At 43.2% G+C, this 20,886-nt stretch overlaps 1 protein-coding gene across 1 annotated transcript in view; it reads left to right on the forward strand.

Moving 5' to 3' along the window:
• Positions 1-20,886, forward strand: part of tcf12 (transcription factor 12) — an 88,835-nt gene that overhangs the window by 37,801 nt on the left and 30,148 nt on the right. Inside the window, 3 exon segments of the mRNA XM_061756695.1 lie at positions 7,318-7,379; positions 8,692-8,824; positions 10,389-10,441. Coding sequence (XP_061612679.1) covers positions 7,318-7,379; positions 8,692-8,824; positions 10,389-10,441 — 248 coding nt within the window.

Consider the following 20,886-nt stretch of genomic DNA (forward strand, 5'->3'; position numbering starts at 1 on the left):
AACAAGATCAACACATAATAAGCAGACATACACAAGCTCCTAGGGCCACAAATGACGCCAAGGCACTCAACAGTATGTGGACTGGCTCATGGTAAGCCAGTTAACAGCCAATTGCTAATATGAGCTCACAACAGCCAACTCTACACTCTCATTTGCTGACTTCCACATCGCAGGCCAGGCCAGGCCAGGCCAGGCCGCACCTTCTAAAGCCACACACACACAAAGTCACAAATGTTATAGAATGTGAGGGTGGCGACCCCGAGTGGACAACAATAATGCATGTACTGCACTTCATGTGCACATTTTCTTGTTTAAAATGCAAAATCAATTTGTATCCAACCTCATCTTACAGCAGATCGCACCACATTCATTTCCGCAGTTTTGAAAATAAGAACATGCTGAAGATGAGATGTTCGTGCTTGCTTGGTTAAAATCAATCCAATACCCACAATTCTGGATAATGAATACTTTTTGAGCAGATAATGGACGATAAGGTATATTTTTGCCGATGCATCCAATTCATGTGGCTGAAGATTGACCTCTTATACTGATTTCAGTGTAAAATGTAAATGCATAGCTTTGTGAAACATTGATGTAGCTACACATCATTACAAACTAAGAGGGACCTGAAATGGTGATGTGGCTCATCAGTATTCATTATTACATTGCTGTTGTACGAAAAAGCATCTATGTGGAATAAGTTTCATTTTGTACAATAAAACAAATCTGTTTACATTTCTAGCGTTAAAGCTGACTAATAATAGTTGTTTGTGGTGTGTTTTTATGAAATACTGCCACTAGAGATTTCTCTTGCTCCTGACAAATACACAACGGTCAAATGTGACATGTATGGTTATCGTTTTACATCGACAATATACAAGCCCAATTCCAATGAAGTTGGGACCTTGTGTTAAACATAAATAAAAACAGAATGCAATGATTTGATAATGACGTTCAACCATATTTCATTGAATACACTACAAAGACAAGAGATTTCATGTTCAAACTGATAAACGTTATTGTTTTTAGCAAATAATCATTAACTTAGAATTTTATGGCTGCAACATGTTGCAAAAAAGCTGGGACAGACAGGCTCATGTTTACCGCTGTGTTACATCACCTTTTCTTTGAACAACATTCCATAAACGTTTGGGAACTGAGGACACTCATTGTTGAAGCTTTGGAGGTGGAATTCTTTCCCATTCTTGCTCGATGTACAGCTTCAGCCGTTCAACAGTCCGGGGTCTCCGGTGTCGTATTTTACGCTTCATAATGCGCCACACGTTTTCAATGGGAGACAGGTGTGGACTGCAGGCAGGCCAGTCGAGTACCCGCACTCTTTTATACGAAGCCATTCTCTTGTAACACGTGCAGAATGTGGTTTGGCATTGTCTTGCTGAAATAAGCAGGGGCCTCCATGAAAAAGACTTTGCTTGGATGGCAGCATATATTTCTCTAAAACCCGTATGCACCTTTTAGCATTAATGCTGCCTTCACAGATGTGTAAGTTACCCATGCCATTGGCACTAACACAGCCCCATACCATCACAGATGCTGGCTTTTCAACTTTGTGTCCATAACAGTCCGGATGGTTCTTTTCCTCTTTGGCCCGGAGGACACGACGTCCACAATTTGCAAAAACAATTTGAAATGTGGACTCGTCAGACCACAGAACTCTTTTCCACTTTGCATCGGTCCATCTTAGAGGAGCTCGGGCCCAGAGAAGCCGGCGGCGTTTCTGGGTGTTGTTGATAAATGGCTTTTGCTTTGCATAGGAGAGTTTCAAGTTGCACTTGCGGATGTCGCGCCAAACTGTATTTACTGATATTGATTGCCTGAAGTGTTCCTGAGTCCATGTGGTGATATCCTTTACACATTGATGTCGGTTTTTGATGCAGTCCCGCCTGAGGGATCGAAGGTCACGGGCATTCAATGTTGGTTTTTGGCCTTGCCGCTTACATGCGGTGATTTCTCCAGATTCTCGGAACCTTTTGATGATATTCTGGACCATAGATGCTGAAATTCCTTGCAATTGTACATTGAGGAACATTGTCCTTCAACTGTTCGACTATTTTCTCACACACTTGTTCACAAAGAGGTGAACCTCGGCCCATCTTTGCTTGTGAATGACTGAGCAATTGAGGGAAGCAATCACGGCACCCACCTGTTCCCAATTCGCCCGTTCACCTGTGGGATGTTCCAAACAGGGGTTTGATGAGCATTCCTCAACTTTCTCCGTCTTTTTGGCCACCCAGCTGTCCCAGCTTGCGGCCATCAAATTCTAAGTTCATGATTATTTGCTCAAAACAATCCAGTTTATCAGTTTGAACATGAAATATCTTGCAAATCATTGTATTCTGTTTTTATTTATTTAACACAACATCCCAACTTCATTGGAATTGGGGTTGTATAATATGTAGAAAAATGTTACGTTTTTCCCAATACAATTTTGGTATACATGCTCTCCACTAGGCAGCAAACAGCGATTGCCGTTTGTTCATCAAAACTAGATCAAATCAACCGTACGGGCCAATGATTAGTGCAAGCTGTGCTACATTATCAGTAAACACTGTGACAGCATCATTGCTGTAAATATTTATGGAAGCTTGTAGGGTCTGTATTTCCGTGCTTGTCCTGTGTTTACACTATGTTTAGGTGTTAATGCTGAGTGAGTGGATTTGGGAATATGTCCTCTTGTGTGATCTCAGTGGGTGTTTGCGTGTGGGGCCTGAAACTCCATATTCGCTCATGTCAGACACAGCATCTTTGACAAAATACATGTTGCCGATGAATATTTGACCCTGATTTTGATTTTGACCAAGTTTAGAAGACCTCTGTGGACCTTTGTGGAATGATGGTGAATCCAGCTCAAGAATCCTCAGATATTTACTGAGAGGAAATACTTCAAAGTTCCGTGAAAGGAGAGATTTCATCTTCCTTCAGCGATAGAGCCAGGTGGTGGTATCCGACAACTTAATCCCTTTTCCTTTTTCTCGAGCGATGGCTCGGAAATGTATCATATTGTTGTTTGCAAGATAAACCATCTTCCAGGATATACTCAGCTCTCATCGTGTTCAGAGATGTCGTCCAGTCTGCACATTGTAACTTTTCCCTGTAGAACTGCACAGATGATACATTAGTGCTTGTGAAGCGATGTTGAGTTCAGATCCATCATTGTGTAACAAAACATTCAGGCAATGCAAGTTTTTAGCTCACCAAAATAATCACCTGCATTGAAAAGTCAACAGAATTTAGCAGCAACTCTCTGCTTCTAATATTTAGACTTCTGGCAAATGTACCTGTAATATATGACACCGTAAAGGTTATTAATTTCCCTGCCACGAGAGCTCACGTAGCTTTGTTTGTGCGTTGATATTGAAAATATTGTTTCATGATGCTACTACTCTTAACGATACCAGTACCTCAGCGGTATTCTTATTGGTTAAAAAAATACAAATACAATTGAACCCTAAAACAAATATCAGAATGAACACTGCTTTATTTAAAAAAAAAAAATAAAGAAATAAAAACAAGGACTTACAAAACAACAAATGTTTTCAACAAATCACTGTTATGTTAGATATATGAAGCAGGGTTATCCGTCCATTTTCTGTCGCGCTTCTCCTCACGCGGGTCGCGGGCGTGCTGGAGCCTATCCCGGCTGTCATCGGGCACCCTCAACTGGTTGCCAGCCAATCGCAGGGCACAGAGAAACAAACAACCATTGGCACTCACAGTCATGCCAACGGGGCAATTTAGAGTCTCCAATGAAGGCATGTTTTTGGGATGTGGGAGGAAAGCGGAGTGCCCGGAGAAAAGCCACGCAGGCACGGGGAGAACGTGCAAAGTCCACACAGGCGGGGCCGGGATTTGAACCCCGGTCCTCAGAACTGTGTGAACCAGGGTTATTCAACTAAAAATGAAAAAGGTCCTGAGCAAAATAAGAAAATCTTGAAGCCACGGTCCGGCGTGTATTTTTTGTAGCCTAGTTATTGTATCTTCATCTGCTTGTAATCAATACCTCAGTCAAATCAAATGAATTCAATACAATTCAAAAACCAACCAGTTCAGGGTGTACCCCGCCTCCTGCCCGATGACAGCTGAGATAGGCTCCAGCACGCCCGCGACCCTAGTGAGGAGAAGCGGCTCAGAAAATGGATGGATGGACAATTCAAAAACCTTTTGACATCTATTATTGTCAAGTAACTAAACACATACGAATGCTCTTATGTACAAGTTTACAGAATTTGTGCACTATTTTTTTTTTTACATGAGCATCTCATTACTTTCTTTATTGCTCTTTTGTTTCATGATTGTGCTTTACTGCAATGCCTTATAGCATAACTCGATTCCCATTTAAAATAAAACTAAATACGAACGTTTGTTTGTTTATATGTGCCCTGTGATTGGTTGGCGACCAGTTCAGTGCGTCCCTCTTTCACGATTGCACGATGTCAGACTACTGCCATAAAATCGTGCTGTATTTTGGTCAGATAGTGGAAACACGACATAATGTCTTCAGATTAGACTTTACGCCGATCTGATCGGTGTTATCGGTATCGGCCAATAATGAGCATTTTATGCTGAAGTCGCCGATCCGATCGATGACGTCATCGATCGGCTCCGCACGAGACATTTAAATCCGCGTCTTCGGCGCGTATGAATCCAAAAGCTCGTTTATGTTTAGCCTTGTCACGTGTCTTGTTGTTACAGTACTGTAACTATCTGACGGCCAATAAAGTTTTTTCAATCTTGTCGGTCATCGCTGTGGGACTATTTTGCGGTGTCTCAGACAAACAACACGTAAGTTATTTGCGGTCTGAGCACAACTGAAGTACGTCGTGGGGAACGTCATCGAAATGCTTCAACACAACAAATTTGATCGAGCACCTGAAGAATGTACACGAGGAGCACGCTGCGTTCAAGCAACGTAAAAAAGAAAAAGTCAACACCCATGCATATAGCTGGGACAGTGAGAAAGTTAGAGTAAGCATAACAATATTTATGAAAAGTAATTGAATTGCAGTAAGTTAGCACCCGTTATTTCTGTCACCTAATGTTGATTTGACCTCAACTTATGTCAGTGGCCAATCCTTGAATGCCCCCTGGAGGTCATTGATGTTTGAACTTTTGTCTAAAATGCTCGAGAATCATTTTGAGCTGGGAGGGCTCCAGCACGCCCGCAACAACCCTTGTGAGGATAAGCTGTGCACACAATGGATGGATGGATGGATACAGTATACAGTACACAAGTATATACGATAAATGAACAAGTCATATAAATAGACACATTGCTCCAGCTTGTGATCGGATCGGTTATCGGCCCCAAAAATCCCGATTGCGTAAAGCCTAATTCAGATACTACTTTTTGGATCACCGGGCGTTATCTTGTCAACTCAAGCACTGTCGCAGAGGCGAACCAGAAAATGTGTCGCCGATCAACAGGACCGGATACACTCATTACCATGGTGACGACAACAACAATTGTTTGCACCAATCTATTGGCGGTGTGTGTGTGTGTGTGTGTGTGTGTTGGGGGGGGTGGGACAAAATGAGTAAAAACGTGTGGTGGTTATCACCGGTGCTTAGGAGAAGATTGCTTGAGGTATGTTCAAATAAAACATTATTTAGCCTAGCAAGCCAGTGCTAGCACTAATGGTTGCACATTAACATGCCGGCGTTCTGTCGAATCCTGCTCTAAAGCACAGGTGTCAAACTGGTGGCCCGGGGGGCCAGATCCGGCCCGCCACATCATTTTATGTGGCCCGCGGAAGCAAAACAAAATTGTTCATTGTGATCTGGTGTAATACCATTGAGATATTTCCAAGCTTTTTTTTTTTTTGTTACCAATCCCCCGTTGAAAAGAAATGTAACAGTTGAAAAACATGTTTTTTTTTAGGCTTCTGATTTCAAAACTGGTTATTCCTTGATGTGTTGTGTATACTGTATGTAATTAGAATGTATCTGGTAATCTTTCATTTATATGGGTTCAAAGTCGTACCGGCCCTCCGAGAGAAGTCATAACTACGATGTGGCCCATGACAAAAAATGAGTTTGACACCCCCGCTCGAAAGCTTCGGTAAACATTGAATAAATGTTGACAACAGCGACCAAGTATGTTGACAACAGCAAGCGCGGGAGGTGATGCGCTGGTCAGAATACGCAATCCTATTGGTCGACGTCGAGGTGCGCTGTCGGAGAGTTGTCGTTGATATGTCACACTACATGGACATCCCGAAAATCAAACATGCTAAATTTTTCATTTTGGCATCGTTGGGGCCAAATTGTTGGTCGTGGATTATGTCACACAAGAAGTTTTGTTGTTCCTGACAAAATATGTCGGGCCCCATCTGGGAAATCACCCGCGATAGCTAATCATGCCAATATCGAGGCTAATTGAGGCTAGTTGAAGTTTACTGTCTATCTAAACATCAACCAAAAATAATTACACATGTATTTACCCAAGCCATATAACTTTGCCTTAAGAAATCTAATGTAACTAGCATAAATATTGCCACAGTTAAATAATAGAACAACAAAAACAAAAAAAATGTTTTCCTCAACTCCAAATTATTTTTGCTACAACTTTATTTCCTACAACTACAAATCGTCTTTTATGCAAGTTAGAACTATGACTAAACAAATGTATTTTGTAACTTTTTGGGGAATTACTTTTGCAACAATTTTACTGCTACAACTACTAAGTACAAAGTTACATTTGCTACAGCTACGAATTATTCAACTTACTTTTGCACCAAATTTAGCTACACAGTAGTAGTCCACACAATGCCCGTTGAATTCACGTTTGCAATCATGATGCAGAAACGGTTTAATTCTTTACATGATATGTAATTATGTTATTAATGTATGTTTTTATAAAGTACAATACTGTATAGTGCTCTTTTTCCTCATTAAACCAGATGTTACAAAACATTTTGGGGTGTTTATTTTTTTTTTTTTTTTCGGGCACTGGTACAGATTGTCATTTCCATTCATTTCAACGGGTAAAGATGATTTGAGATACACGTGTTTTGAGTTGCAAACGTGGTCACGGAACAAATGAAATTTGTAAATTTGTAATGCGCCACTGTATCACGTTCTGAATGGTATATTTCGCAGAACCAGGGGTATTACAGGCATGGATTGGCAACCGTACAGTAAGTGCACAAATGTAGCCCTTTAAGGCTTGATGTTATTCCTCAAGGCTAATCTTTAATATTCCTAGCCCCGTTCATTAGGCCCTCGATCAGTGTACAACCGTGTTTAATTGTGTTGATAATTGTGCCACAGAAGATGACAATCAACCGTCTTTTTCAGCTAAATCAGAGAGGGCTGCATTTCATGGCTTTGGAAGGGATACCGGAGCGTCCGGCTGTCAGGTTAGTTCCATATCACATGACGATAACAAGCCTCTACTGGTTATATTTGCTCATCTTAACCGTTTTGAATCCAGTGATCTTTTTATGATTTAGTTGGGGACTTGTAGAACTGTAGTTGAAATGAGCATTGTTTATTTGTCCTTATTTTGATTGTACATCATGTGATTGATTTTGAGCCTACTTTTCAGCTGGTCTTTTGCCAGGCTTTTAATCCAAATCATTGAATTAGAGCATTGATCTCCTCGCCACATGGCTTCTCGCCACTTGCCTGACGTGGCTAATGACTTCTCGTGCTTCAAAAGAAGTCCTGCGGTGGATTGATTCTTATTCACTCGCCTCTGCTTGTCAGTCTCAGGTGCACTTCACTTCCACTACACATTCATTTGTTCAGTTTTATTTGTCAACCGATCCCTTTAACTCAAATATAAATGTAGAAATGAGACTATCTATTGCTTGGAGTTGATTTACCCTTGGAGTTTCCTGTCGTGATTTTCTCTGGGAGAGTGAGAGTCGTCAATTGTTCAATATCAAATGGGTCAGTGATACGACATCTGTAACAAGGTTTTCATTTTACAGAGCCGGTTTCTTTCTTTTGGATTACTTTTGGTCACTATCTCCGATAGTTGTGAAGACTTACATTCTGCATGGAGGAAACTACTGTTGAATTACTTTTAAATGAGGCATATGCAGCGTAATAATGCCTCGACCACATAAACAGCCTTTAATAGAATGATTGGTATTCTTTTAGTGCTGGTGTAACATCACGTCACATGGCATCTGTTTAACTACCCGAGGTTATCTACTAGAAAGGTCAAGTATGTGATTGTGTCAATCGTCAGCCCGCAGAGGGGATTCCCAGAGGCACGTGCCCTCGTTGGCAAGCCAGTCACTAAACATAGATCGCTTTTGTACTTGCCACCGTGATGAGGTAGCCGATTACTCTAACTGGACCAAGTTTCGCATTGGCCTGTTAACCCTGTTTGCGGAGATTGTAAGGGTCTACGAGGTCACGGATAACACTCTCACTGTATGTAATATGTTACTTGTTTTTGTCAGTAATCGAAACTGGAACATACATAACTCGGAGATACAGTTGAGTTGTCGTTCAGTTGAGTTTCTTATAGTCCAGAGTGTCAAAGTCCAAAGTCATTTAAGATTTGGCTAATTGAAGTATGGGCAATTCTTTGTTATAACTTGACACGTATAATAAGAAGACACCTTCAATTGTAGTACACGCCATACACTTTCTTGATGATTTTCGAAAGCAAACCGATTGAAAATGAAAGCTGTTTCCTCTTATTTTCCCTCGCAGCCATCCCTACGCTCAGACGTGGCAGTGACCGGTCCGAGTTCGGGGACGACATCGGCAAAGTCGGCGGCTCCTTTCTACATGCTCAGTGCAGCCAATCCCAGAAGACGTTCTTTACAGGACCCTCCGCCCATTGGTCAGTAGCACTTTAGTCCAACAAAAAAAACAGCAATTCTCCTCTATGGGAATAACTCTTGATGCAACCACATAGCTTAGCCTTTCAGTCCTCCAGCTTCATGTTAATGCTAAATAGCATCGACTGTATGTTGCGCTGCTATAACCCTTTAAGCAACGGATTGGACACAACACGGTGCAGCAACATATCGCTGACGTCGGGCGGAAACCTTGCATCTCCAAAACCGCTACTTTTCAGAACGCACACAAAAGAAAAACGATATGTTTCAACATTTTCAACAATTTAGAATATGAAATTGACCAAATTTGGACATACTTGCGGGTGGCTTTGGGTTGATCCCAGAGATTTGTAGACAAACTATTTTCAAAGTACTCACAGTCATATAGTCTTTACCCTCTGCGAAGAATGACTCATATTAGTGCCGTGCTGATGATCTTGGAGGAGTTCAGACTTCTCAATGAACAGTATATCCAACTGTCTTGTCTTATACTGCCCCCGAGGCAGCCACACCAGAAAGAGCAGAACAATGGCCATTCAATTGGTCCAGTGGAACAAAAACTGTTTCATTCTTTTCAATTCTACTTAATTATGTCATTACTGTAGGTTATTAGTTAGTTCATCGCACAAGTCGTTACATGCAAAATGACTGGAGAAGTTTCTATACGTTTCCGTCAGACCTTTTTTTTCCAGGTGAATCTTGACTTTTCTCTCACGAACGGACATTTTTAAGTATTAGATCAACCGATATTTGATATTTGATATTAGATATTAGATATTTGTTGTGATGTGGAGGAGAATTTGTGGCCCAGGAGCCAGGAACCTCATTTATAGGAAGGCTGCACTGCAATTCCTACAGCACTGCCTCTAGAACTTTCCCCGGGAGAAGGAGGATGTACTGTTGACATTTGTACTTGTTTTGTGCTGTGCCTTGCTGTGTTTGCTTTTCTGTATTCCGGAACACGGTCTGTCAAGAAATGACAGTCAATGTGAATCTCTTACAACGTAGAATAATTGTCATCAAAACTTGAGCCGCAGTTCATGTTAGAACATTCCTCGAGAGTGTTATAATATTGTTATATTGGCAACATGACGAAGCAATTCCACCGTCTTATCCGAACACAATAACACACGGACTTACTGTGATAGCTTTAACGTCCATTGACACAAATATTTACTTTTGAGAGACGAACTAATGCTTTTGAGCCAGAGACCGGCTTTTGCGGGTAATCTGTGGCGTTTTGCTATTTCCACTCATTGTTTTGAGAAATGCATTTACTGTTTTGCTAATGTTGAAGCCGATTCGAGAAATGTTCCAAAGTGACTAAGAATTGAATGAGTAGATGCATATGCTCATTATGGTGACGCTGTTGTCGGAGAATTAAACAATACGACGTACCGGTGCCACATCTTCAATACAATCAACAAAAGATGATTTTCTCTCTATTCTGTCTGGAGTTGTTTTTCGCGTTGTTGGCCAAGTGTTTTGTTCGGAGCACATTCATACCATCTCGTGTTTGTTTGTTTGTTTGTGAATGAACAAATGCGCTTTCATCTCTCTCCACAGATCCTCTCCAAACAAAAAAGGTTCGCAAGGTCCCTCCTGGCCTGCCTTCATCTGTGAGTGGAAGATCATCTACCTCTCATATAAATAGATTTCACAGTGAGCTCACTTCAACACACACACACACAAATACACATTCACACATAGATCTGTGCTAGTCAGAAGGCCGACCTGTCAAGGCCTGCGCACCAAGAGTGCTCTCGACATCATCCCCTCAGTCACTGAACAGGGATTCTTTTTGTCGAGTACCGCTGTTTTTCTTGACTCACAAAGTCGTGGCATCTTATATTTGTTGTCGAACGCATTGTTGTATGATTTGACGCTCAAAGCCGATTTGTGTAGTTCTCCACGCTCGCACGCGTGGAGCTGGGCTGCACCGGAGGTGATTGATTTTCAGCGGTGCCCTGTCACAGTCCAGCTTCCTCACAGGCTCTCCGGGGAGAAAGCGAAGCCGTCAGAGCGGATCCCCAGCTCTGCTCTTTTGATGTTTAATTAGTCATTACGTCGCTGAACAGGAGGACAGACAGAGATTAATAGCACAGAATATCTGAAAATTCTGCTGGTAATGATCCCAACGGAGCAGAAACCATTAGGATGCAGAGAAGTGTGGAGCTCAGCTTGCGTTCGCTGAGGCAGGGGGCGGGGAGGCGTTTGGAGTTCATTAATATGCGGAAATCACAAAGTCAGATGTTCTTTTGTAAAAGATTGGAATATATCACGTCGCTGCTTGAATTCCTTCAACTGTTCTTTATTCTTAATAAGAAGCAACTGGTTTGCTAAAATACAACTTTTCCCCTTATTATTAAACAATATGGCTTGTTTTGGTAAGGGATTCTGAGACCGGCTTTACCCTTGGGCGCCTCGATAATCGTCACCTCCGTCGCCGTTCCTCCGAGATCAAATGCGGAACATAAAAGGCTGACACGGCTTTTGTTTCTGGATTTGTATTTGAAAAGAAGTTTGTCAGCGCATGAGGGAGCGAAGGCGTCTGTGTCAGCGGCAAAAAGCGTGCGCTGCCTCGTTCCTCTTAAGTAAGTGATATATCTGAGAGGCCTTGTCAGACAGGGGAGGTGGGGAGGGGGCCGGGGGGGGGGGGCAGGCAAACGCGGGTTACATCTCTTTGTTGTGTAAATGGACGCCGGGCTTTTATTTGTCACTACTTAACACACGGGTGCAGGTGCGTTTGTGTGACTCATAAGAGTACAATCAGCAGTACAATGGCAGATAGGGAGAAACAGTGACAGAGCATGAAATCAAGTCGCTTCTTCTTGTCACTCAGCACCGCTCAGGCGATAAAGCCGGCCGGGAGCTTGGCGGGATTATCCCAGTTAGTCTTTGATCCCGTTTGAAAGAAAAGAGATGGAAATGTTCAATAAAAGCCTACCGACCTCTTAAACAAAACGAAAAAGGGCCAGTTCTTGTACACTTTTATGTTGGAGGTCGTTACTGATCCTTTTGATAAGGGGCCATGAACATCCATGTCTGAAGACAGTTCGTAGCTATCATTTTCTATTCTGCTACCCTGGACTGGATAAGTGGAAGAGAGGAGGCTTCGATGTGTATTGTTTTGTATTCTGGCCTTTCCCTCCTCAAGCAAAAACTGTGTTTGGGTCACTATCTTGGCCGTCACTATCAAATATTTTTTAAATCCATTATCCTGTCGATATTTCGTCAAGTACTCGAGTAATTCTTATTTTTTTTATGACTAACATTCAATTTATTCTCATTTGTGAGGGATGGACTTCTATCCTTAAGCGGCAGATTTTGGTATAAATACAGAATTTGTGTTATAAATACACAAAATCAGCCTCTGCTACACGGTTAGCATTTTCGATTAGCATTAGTGGGCTAATGATTACATTTCAGGTTAAAAAACCATTCAGCTCTTTCAAAGATCATGTCATATGCGCATTACACATCTGATAGTGTCTTCAAAATCACTTACAGATGCTCCTCTGTCGTTTTTGCCAATGTTTTTCACGGGCCCAACAGCGCGTCGATCTGCAACAAATGTCCGTGCGCTAAACATGGGATGTGGCCAAACGGGCAAATTGGTTCCGGGCGGTACAAGTATGCTTTTATTCATATATTTTGTATTGAAATCTTTGCGTCGACTTCGGCGAGTTAGCTGATTTGATTTATTTTATCTTTCGCAGCCCGAGTCGCTATGCGTGCGCTGACGTTGTTTTTGTAACGCTCTAATCGATCCATCCATTTTCTATACAACTTATGCTGTCCGGCGTCACATTTGATTTATCCCATGCCAGCTGTGCAAAAGTCACCTACTGTATATGAACCAGTGCATTGGTTACTTTGAGGATTTTCTTTTTTCACCGCAAATCTGCGAGGGTCTAATTTTACAGAACTCAATTTTCAGTGGTTGCCTGTCGATAGCAAAAACACATTTTTCTTTCTCCTTTGAATTATTTTGCGGTGTACACTATCTCCTATTGAAAGGTCAATTATATCATTCAAATCAAAGTAACAATTTATCATCAACAGGCACTTTTGTTTCATCATCTCCTTTGATTGACTCAGCTGATTTTTGATTTGTTTGTCAAGTAGCAGTTTGTCAGATGTCATGACGCAAGAGGATTCAAACTGTTTCTCGCCACTCTCAGCTCCCTTCGTTTCAGTGGGGAAAGATGAGTTCAGATGCGAGTGTTTTGCATTGCGAGTGCGGTCACGGAATGGATCATTTCATAGTTTGAAGCACCATTTTGTTTCTGTGAGTTCCTGAACTAACTTTTCTTGATCTGATTTGCCGTACCGGACTTGGTAGTTGGCGTAATTGCACCACGTTGCCTCGGCAGCCTACGAATGGTCGATTGAAGCCTCGTTTCCACCGAGCACGAGGTTTCAGTTCAATTTGCGATGTATTTCAGTGTGTTTCCATTTTGTTGGCTACCAAAATATCCCACTTTTGCGTACCCTTTTGTTGAGGTGGTAGCAGCGCTCCACTTTTGTCCGCGTGTTGTGTGTGGCTCTCGACATACTTCTGTCCACTCATTGATTGACAGAGAATCATTATTTCACATTCCTACAATAATGGAACCGAGGGGGCGCCTTTTTTTTAAAAAAAAAAAAAAAAAGATTAGAATTATGACAGAGAGAGGCTCTAACTATAGAATATTTTGAGAATCTATTTTCGACTGATTATCCCATTGGTCAAACGAGTCATGTATTGAATTTGTCCACTTGGGCTCGCCATCTTCACGTTCCACAGTAGATCCTTGACTTGGAGTGCGCCTGGGCTTGGCGAGTGGCGTGGCAGTCAGCGAAAGGGCTGACTGTCGAGATGGCTGTCGTGAGCTCCGTTTCGTGGCTGACTGTAATGATGTTTACATGACCTCAGCAATCGCCGTTGCGGTATGCTAGTAAGTTCCGCTTTACAGTAGACACATTGCACATTATCATCTTTTGAGTGTGAAATGATCCAAAACGTTGGACTTTCTTTCATTCTTTGACACACTCTTTCCTCCGGACTCGCCATTGTAAAAACGTATTTAGTCTTCACTAACATGAATCTGTGTGGAAAACTATCACTCCGAAGCTTCAAGGTAGAGAATATTTTTGTCATCTAAAGTTTCAAAAAATGCTAAATTATTCGGGTTATCGTTTCAGCCCTAGATTTGACACTTTTCGGTCAGCGCACAGCGCACAGCCATAACCTAAGGATTGCCCAGGATGTGCAGACCTTCGCTTTGTAAAAGAAGAGACGCAGAGAGATCTTGATGACACTGTCTATAATGGCAAGGCAAAGTGTTTCGGCTCATCACGGAAAGGAAGGCTGCAGATATCCGAGCGGTGCTGGACGAAATACAAGAAAAGTAAGTGACTTTTTTTTGTTTTTTAAATCCAGAGCAGTGCAAATGCAGTTTTTAAAAAATACCTGCATACGCTTGGACGAACAGGAAGCACAGGCGAGGTAAGGAGGCGTGAAGGTGTAAAGGAGTACTTGTCACGCAATTAGATGACTATCAGCCCAGGTCTGTGTTTGTGCCGCCGTCAACGACACAGGAGGTAGCCGGCGGTAGCAGTGATGAGGAGTACTGAAGCGAAGGCGCGCCTGAAGCCAGAGGCAGCTGTGTGAAGAGCCTGCGGCGTACCTGTAAGGCATGAATGCGGCTGCAGATGCCGCTGAAAGGGTTTTGCCGGTGTAAGCGAGCGCAAAAAGCCTCACGAGAGACCTGAATAGATGCTTGATGAAAAAAAAAATACACGCACATTTGTGAACAATGTGTTTCCTATCATTTCGGTCTACTCCTGGGAAGTATTTCTTTTCTTCTTAAATCCCACTCTTCCTTTGGACACTTGACTCTAAAAATAAGTTTGGAATCGGACAGGCAATGGATGATGTTTGTGTACTCTTCACGATGGGCCTGAATCCAAATATTTACCGGCGCACATCCTTGCTGCATTTGGGGTTTGACATCAGAATGCGAAGGCTATCTGGACAGGACAGCTGGTGATTACAAACAGTGAAATGTTCAGGGGTCTTTTTCATCTTCTAGTGTATACGGACGGACGCCCTCCTCTCTGAGCCGCGCACGTACTATTCCCCCTGTGCTCTGCTTCCTGCACCACTGAACATCTGGTTGCATTTTTGGAACTTTCCATCCATCCATCCTTGCATTTTCTGAACCGCTTATCCTCACTCGGGTCGCAAGTGTGCTGGCGCCTATCTAAGCTGACTTTGGGCACACCCCGAACCGGTCCCCAACCAATTGCACAGCACATAGCGACAAACGACCTTTTGCCCTCACATTAACGCCTACGGACAATTTAGAGTCTCCAATGAACCTAGCATGCCTGTTTTTGGGATGTGGGAGGAAAGCGGAGTGCCCGGAGAAAAGCCACGCAGGCACGGGGAGAACGTGCAAAGTCCACACAGGCGAGACCGGGATTTGAACGCAGGTCTTCAGAACTGTGAAGCACGTGCTAACCGGTCGTCAACCCTTCTAAGCAATTGAAACTCCATCATGAATGAAATCATAAATGTGTAACCATGTATGGGTGACAAATAAGCAACTTAAGTATGTTTTCGGCAAAAATAGACGTGACACGACCGTGATATCTATCGAGCCAGAAATGGAACTTAGCCGCATGCACAAATACATCAAGCAAATGCTAACGTAAATTTCATGTCGCTGAAAGCATAACAGCGAATGACTAGACATGACCAGAGAAGCTTTCTGAAGACGCGGCGCACCTTGACTGTCTATCAGCGCGGCCAAAACAATGGAGGGAACAAGAGTGTGCGACTCACAGTCAGAAGAGGCAGAACATTTGTGGCCTCACGTTTCATCTGTTTCCATTCGACTATTCGACTAAGAGCAGCGACTGTATGGCATGCGCTGTCGTCCGACAAGAACTCCACTTTCAACATTGCGGTTTTCTATATGACCTCTGTCCGGGGAGCCTATCGGCGCAAAGAAAGAAAGCTCATTGAAGATTTATGGGACTTTATCAAAACTGAATATTTTGGGGCAAATACTGAAGTTGCACATTTTCTCTTTTTGCCAATTTGAGGATCATGCTTTGAATCAGAAGTTCATTTGTAGTTACTCAGTACTTGAGTGTTTACTTAGACTTTTTACTTTGACTATTCTAAAGCAACAGTACTCTAACTCGAGTGCAATTTTTGGCTTTTATACCCACCTCTGGTCACAGAACAGATCGTGTTGGCATATGATGAATTCATAATTGGTTTCATGTTTTATTGGAGCGTACAAAGCCAGAGCTGCAACCGAAGGTCGTAGCGTGTTGTCGTCTTCTTTGCTGGGGGGGGGGGGGGCTGCCGATGGGCAGCTGCGTGGGCACCTGTCTGACAGGAGCCGTGAGGAGAGTTGCATCTTGGAGGATATTTCTGGGAAGCTGCAAAGTGGATTGGTGTGCGTGACAGTTTGTTTGTGTAAATTCCCCGGCAGAGGTGCAGGGGCTTGATGTGACGCTTGAGAACGCGGTGGGCTGAGAGTCAGATCCCCCTCAGTGAGAACCCCGAGTGGGGATGACAAAAAAGACGTTTGACGTTTGCTTTTGGCAGATCACTCAGATCTCTCCTTGTTCCGGAGAGATCTGAACTGTACGAGCTGTGTTAAAGAAGGCCTGTCCTTGGCTCTGACGATCCAGAAATGTTCCTCGCAGTTGTGTTTGGCTCTGACATTCAAAAGTCATCCAGCTTTCCTCAACAGCGTAAAGACTCGAGATCAAATATTGCACCGCTGCAACGTTTCCATTTCTAAGAAAGCCGTTCAGTGTCTTTCTTCCTTTTAGTCACACGCGATAAGCCAGCATAAATTCAAGGATTTGTGTTGATGGACATGCTAAGCAGGCAAAGTAGGAACATTTCAATACATTTATTACGCTTTTTCTCTCTTTGATGAATACTTGGGTTGCATTATTGGATGCTTTGTTCAACATTATTTTGGGATCTTTTTTTTTTTCTCCTTGAGCTGAAATGACCTGGTGCTATTAACCCCTTATGGGTTCCAGTGAGGCGGCACGGTGGCCGACTGGTTAGAGCGTCAGCCTCACAGTTCTGAGGTGCGGGGTTCAATCCCCGTCCCCGCCTGTGTGGAGTTTGCATGTTCTCCCCGTGCCTGCGTGGGTTTTCTCCGGGCACTCCGGTTTCCTCCCACATCCCAAAAACATGCATTAATTGGAGACTCTAAATTGCCCGTAGGCATGACTGTGAGTGCGAATGGTTGTTAGTTTCTATGTGCCCTGCGATTGGCTGGCAACCAGTTCAGGGTGTACCCCGCCTCCTGCCCGATGACAGCTGGGATAGGCTCCAGCACGCCCGCGACCCTAGTGAGGAGAAGCGGCTCAGAAAATGGATGGATGGATGGGTTCCAGTGAACAACTTTTGGAAATGTCAAGCCCATTCAAAATATTTTGCCACGAAGGTCAATGTCGTTGATGATTTGGGGGTTGAGCTACAGGAATGGGCTCATCACGAAGTCAGCTTTATAGTGCTAGTATTCAATTTTGTAGTCTCATCTGTTATTTTTCTGCATTATCAACCAATTTCAAGGGATGAAAATCTATTAGCTCTTGAGCGGTTGAAGTGTCTGAGAAGTGTTGTAAAACTCGGACTCTTCCCTCACTCTGCATGAGCCGTGCGCCTAAGATTGAAAGTCTGGATGTTTTTTTTTTTTTTTTTTTTAAACAATAACGAGTGAAAATAAAGTAGTCCTGTTCGATACATTTGGGTAAGCCTGTTTTGTTCAAATGGATAGCGATAATGCCTTGGTCAGCCGTGAAGGCAAGTGTTGTACCAACGAATTTACGCCTTTGACGCTGCTTAGTCAGCGCATCGTTTGATTTGATTTTTTATTCACATTGGCATGTGAATGTATGTCCTACAATTTTAATTCATGAAAGCGTAATGAATTGTCTTTTTCTGTCTTTTTTTTTTTAGCGAATTAAATTAGCGATTGAGCATGATATGTGGGTGGTGTTGTGTTGTGTTGTTAGTGAGCAACGGTATATGATAGCAATACAAGGCGTAATACAGAGCTTTACTTCTCATTACAAAAAACCCTTTTGATTTTGTTCGATTTTGCGTACAATTTAGTGTGTAGTGCAAACGTGATGTGCATTGTGCATGCTCTTCTAAAATGTCAGGGTCACGAATTGTGGTTATGTCAGGTGTCCGCAGGTGATCAAATTGTGCGGCTTACAATGTTCCAGGCTCTGCACTGACCCCAGTTAGCGGGCTCCCACGGGACGGCTTCGTCAGATGCTAGATTAGATCGACGCCGTCGGTTTGACTGGGACGATGCTGAACGCTCGCAGCCTCCTCTGGGATCATACGCTTCGTGTTTGTCTTTGTTTCGGTTGCCGAAATGTACCGCTGACATTCGAGACTGCAGATGATGGAATAGGCAAACAAGCCAGAGGGCCTGACCCTCTTTCGTCCGTGAGGAGAGCAAGGAGGTAAAAAGGCTGAAGCTGAAGAAGCCTCCGACGTTTGCTGATGTTCAAGACTCCGATGAATATACTGAAGAGCATATTGAAAGGTGTCGAAAAGGCCGGATGAGGGCAAATGAACAGTTTGTGGGCCTTTGCCTGTTTGAGGGTTATACTGTCTTTCAAGTCAAAGTCAGTGGAGCGTCTGCTTGACCACGAGGCATGGGCCGGTAGGAGAGTCTGAGGTTAGAATAACCGTGAGCAAAAATATTGCGGTTTCGCGGTAGTACGGTGTTATAATTACAGCTCTAAATTGTATTTTTTTGAAATGATTTAGTAAACGACAGCAATGGAATGCGATCTGTACGTACATCAGTAGAAGAAAATAAACAATAGAATTTTTCAAAATCAAATCCAAATGTAGTAGAACAGTAAAAGTACTTCTTTCTCAGAAAATGAGCTGCTGCTTCTTTGCTCGTCTCCGCTTTGCAACATCAGAGTGGAAACAAACTGAAGAATAACGCACTACTTGATTCTGACAAGAGCTGCAATGCTTCCATGCAGTATTAACGTTGAGCAAAAATACAAAATATTTCATGATATTTAGCTATTGTGTATGACCTGCACCTTTTTGACTTATGCTCCGCATATGCGCTGCTGTACAGCACCTGTCGTTACCGATGATGAATCACTGATGCCCTCCCGCTGAGCGGGAGGATGCCACAAACGGAGGTGCAAGGATGTTGGCGGCAGACAGCGACCGCGGCGCAATGAATAGCAAGATCCATTGATGATTGACAAGCGGCTGGCTAACTGGCTAACAGCCGGTGTGGATTTACGCTTTTGATGGCATCGAGACTGGGCAAAGCGGTACTGCAAGGGATCGTGATGAAAGAAAGCATTCCATTGTATTTGTATTTTTCCCCCGGATGGAGACGCGGCAGCTAAAACACGACAGCCAAACTTTTTCCGGTTCAATAGAAAAATCCAGTTGTAGTTCTTATTTCTTGAACAATGATACGTCTTTATTTCGGAGCAGTACAAGGAGTACATGATTCGGAAGTCATTCGTTACTGTCAACGTGGATATAATCATCATTTTTTTGGGTCCGAGCCCGACTTCGTGAGGAAGTCGGGCTCGTCTACAATTGTAGACGCCCCTGCTCTTGTCGCTTGGTTGCAAACAATTTCACAACAGCCTTACAGTAATATTAACGTGACCTCGAATTTGGCAACGATGGGTGGCGCTCTTTTGAAAGCATCGCCTCTCTTTGTAATCACCTTCTGTGTATTAATTGTATTCATAAAAAGTATCCGAGCACCCAAGTACCTGGAACCAAATCCCCAAAAAGTCAACTTTGTTGACAGGGGGGGGAGTTGTCAGTCAAGTCAAATGTAAGGCCCCGACCAAACCGGAGGAGAAAACAAGTCCAAAGTGTGAGCGTCTCCTCAGGCTTGGTTGCCCGAGAAGCCGTCAGGGTCCACTGGGTCTTTTCTTTAATAAGCCAGGACACTCCCTCTCCTCGACTCTTGTCTTTTCTGGGGCCCCGATGTGGCTGTGACCTTGCTGATGCAGCCAGAACTGAATACGAAATTAGGATCATTTTGAATCCTTGAAAAACTACACCACACTTGTTCTCACTTTCTCTTCCTCTGTTTCACATCGTTTTTCCATACTTATTGGAGCCCACTAGGATAACATACTATGATACATACTTTTTATATATGTATACACACACACACAGTTCCCTCCAAAAGTATTGGAACGGCAAGGTCAATTCCTTTTGTTTTTGTCGTACGCTGAAGACATTTGGGTTTCAGATCAAAAGATGATTTTGAGACAAAAGTTGAGAATTCCAGCTTTCATTTCACGGTATTTACATCCAGATGTGTTAAACAACCTTAGGACAGAGCACCTTTTGTTTGAAGCCACCCACTTTTCAAGTGAGTAAAGGTATTGGAGCAGACATGATGAAATCACCTTTCCTATTGGGTGGCATAAGTGGATCAAGCCTGCGCGCCATTGACTTCACCAGACTGTTGCATTGTTCATTTGAAAGGCTTTTTCCAGGCCTGTACTGCAGCCTCTTGTTTGTTTCTGGTTGATGGTTGTGTTTAGAATGGATTTTGGCACTTTGAGGTTTAAAAATGTCATTTTGGTTGCGATTTCCTCAAAGTTTGACGGGATAGCTACGTTCGACCGGCTTGAATCCAAAATGTTCCCACGTCGTAATTAGGCTTTGGAACGAATCCCATTCGAATTCCATGAACTGGGCGGCTACCCCTTTGCCGTCCGTGTATGCAAGCGCCCGCATTTCAAACGCACGCGGACGAACGAGCTCACGGCCAGTCAGACGCGCAGCGTCCGCGCTCTTTCCCCGATCTCTGATTTGTTTAGAGACCACAATGAAAGCCATCGTCTGCCCGCTTTCAAGTCACGGACATTTTTTTTTTTCCTCCCTCAAATGACGGGGCACCTGTGTCTACAATTAGTTTTCCTTTGTCTCCCCCTCCCAGGACAACACCAGAGTACTAAACCATGCGTCCACAGGCGATCGTTCGTCATTTTTGTGCATCTGAGTGGCGGT

The sequence above is a fragment of the Phyllopteryx taeniolatus genome, chromosome 2, assembly GCF_024500385.1.
Source record: "Phyllopteryx taeniolatus isolate TA_2022b chromosome 2, UOR_Ptae_1.2, whole genome shotgun sequence".
NCBI lineage: Eukaryota > Metazoa > Chordata > Actinopteri > Syngnathiformes > Syngnathidae > Phyllopteryx > Phyllopteryx taeniolatus.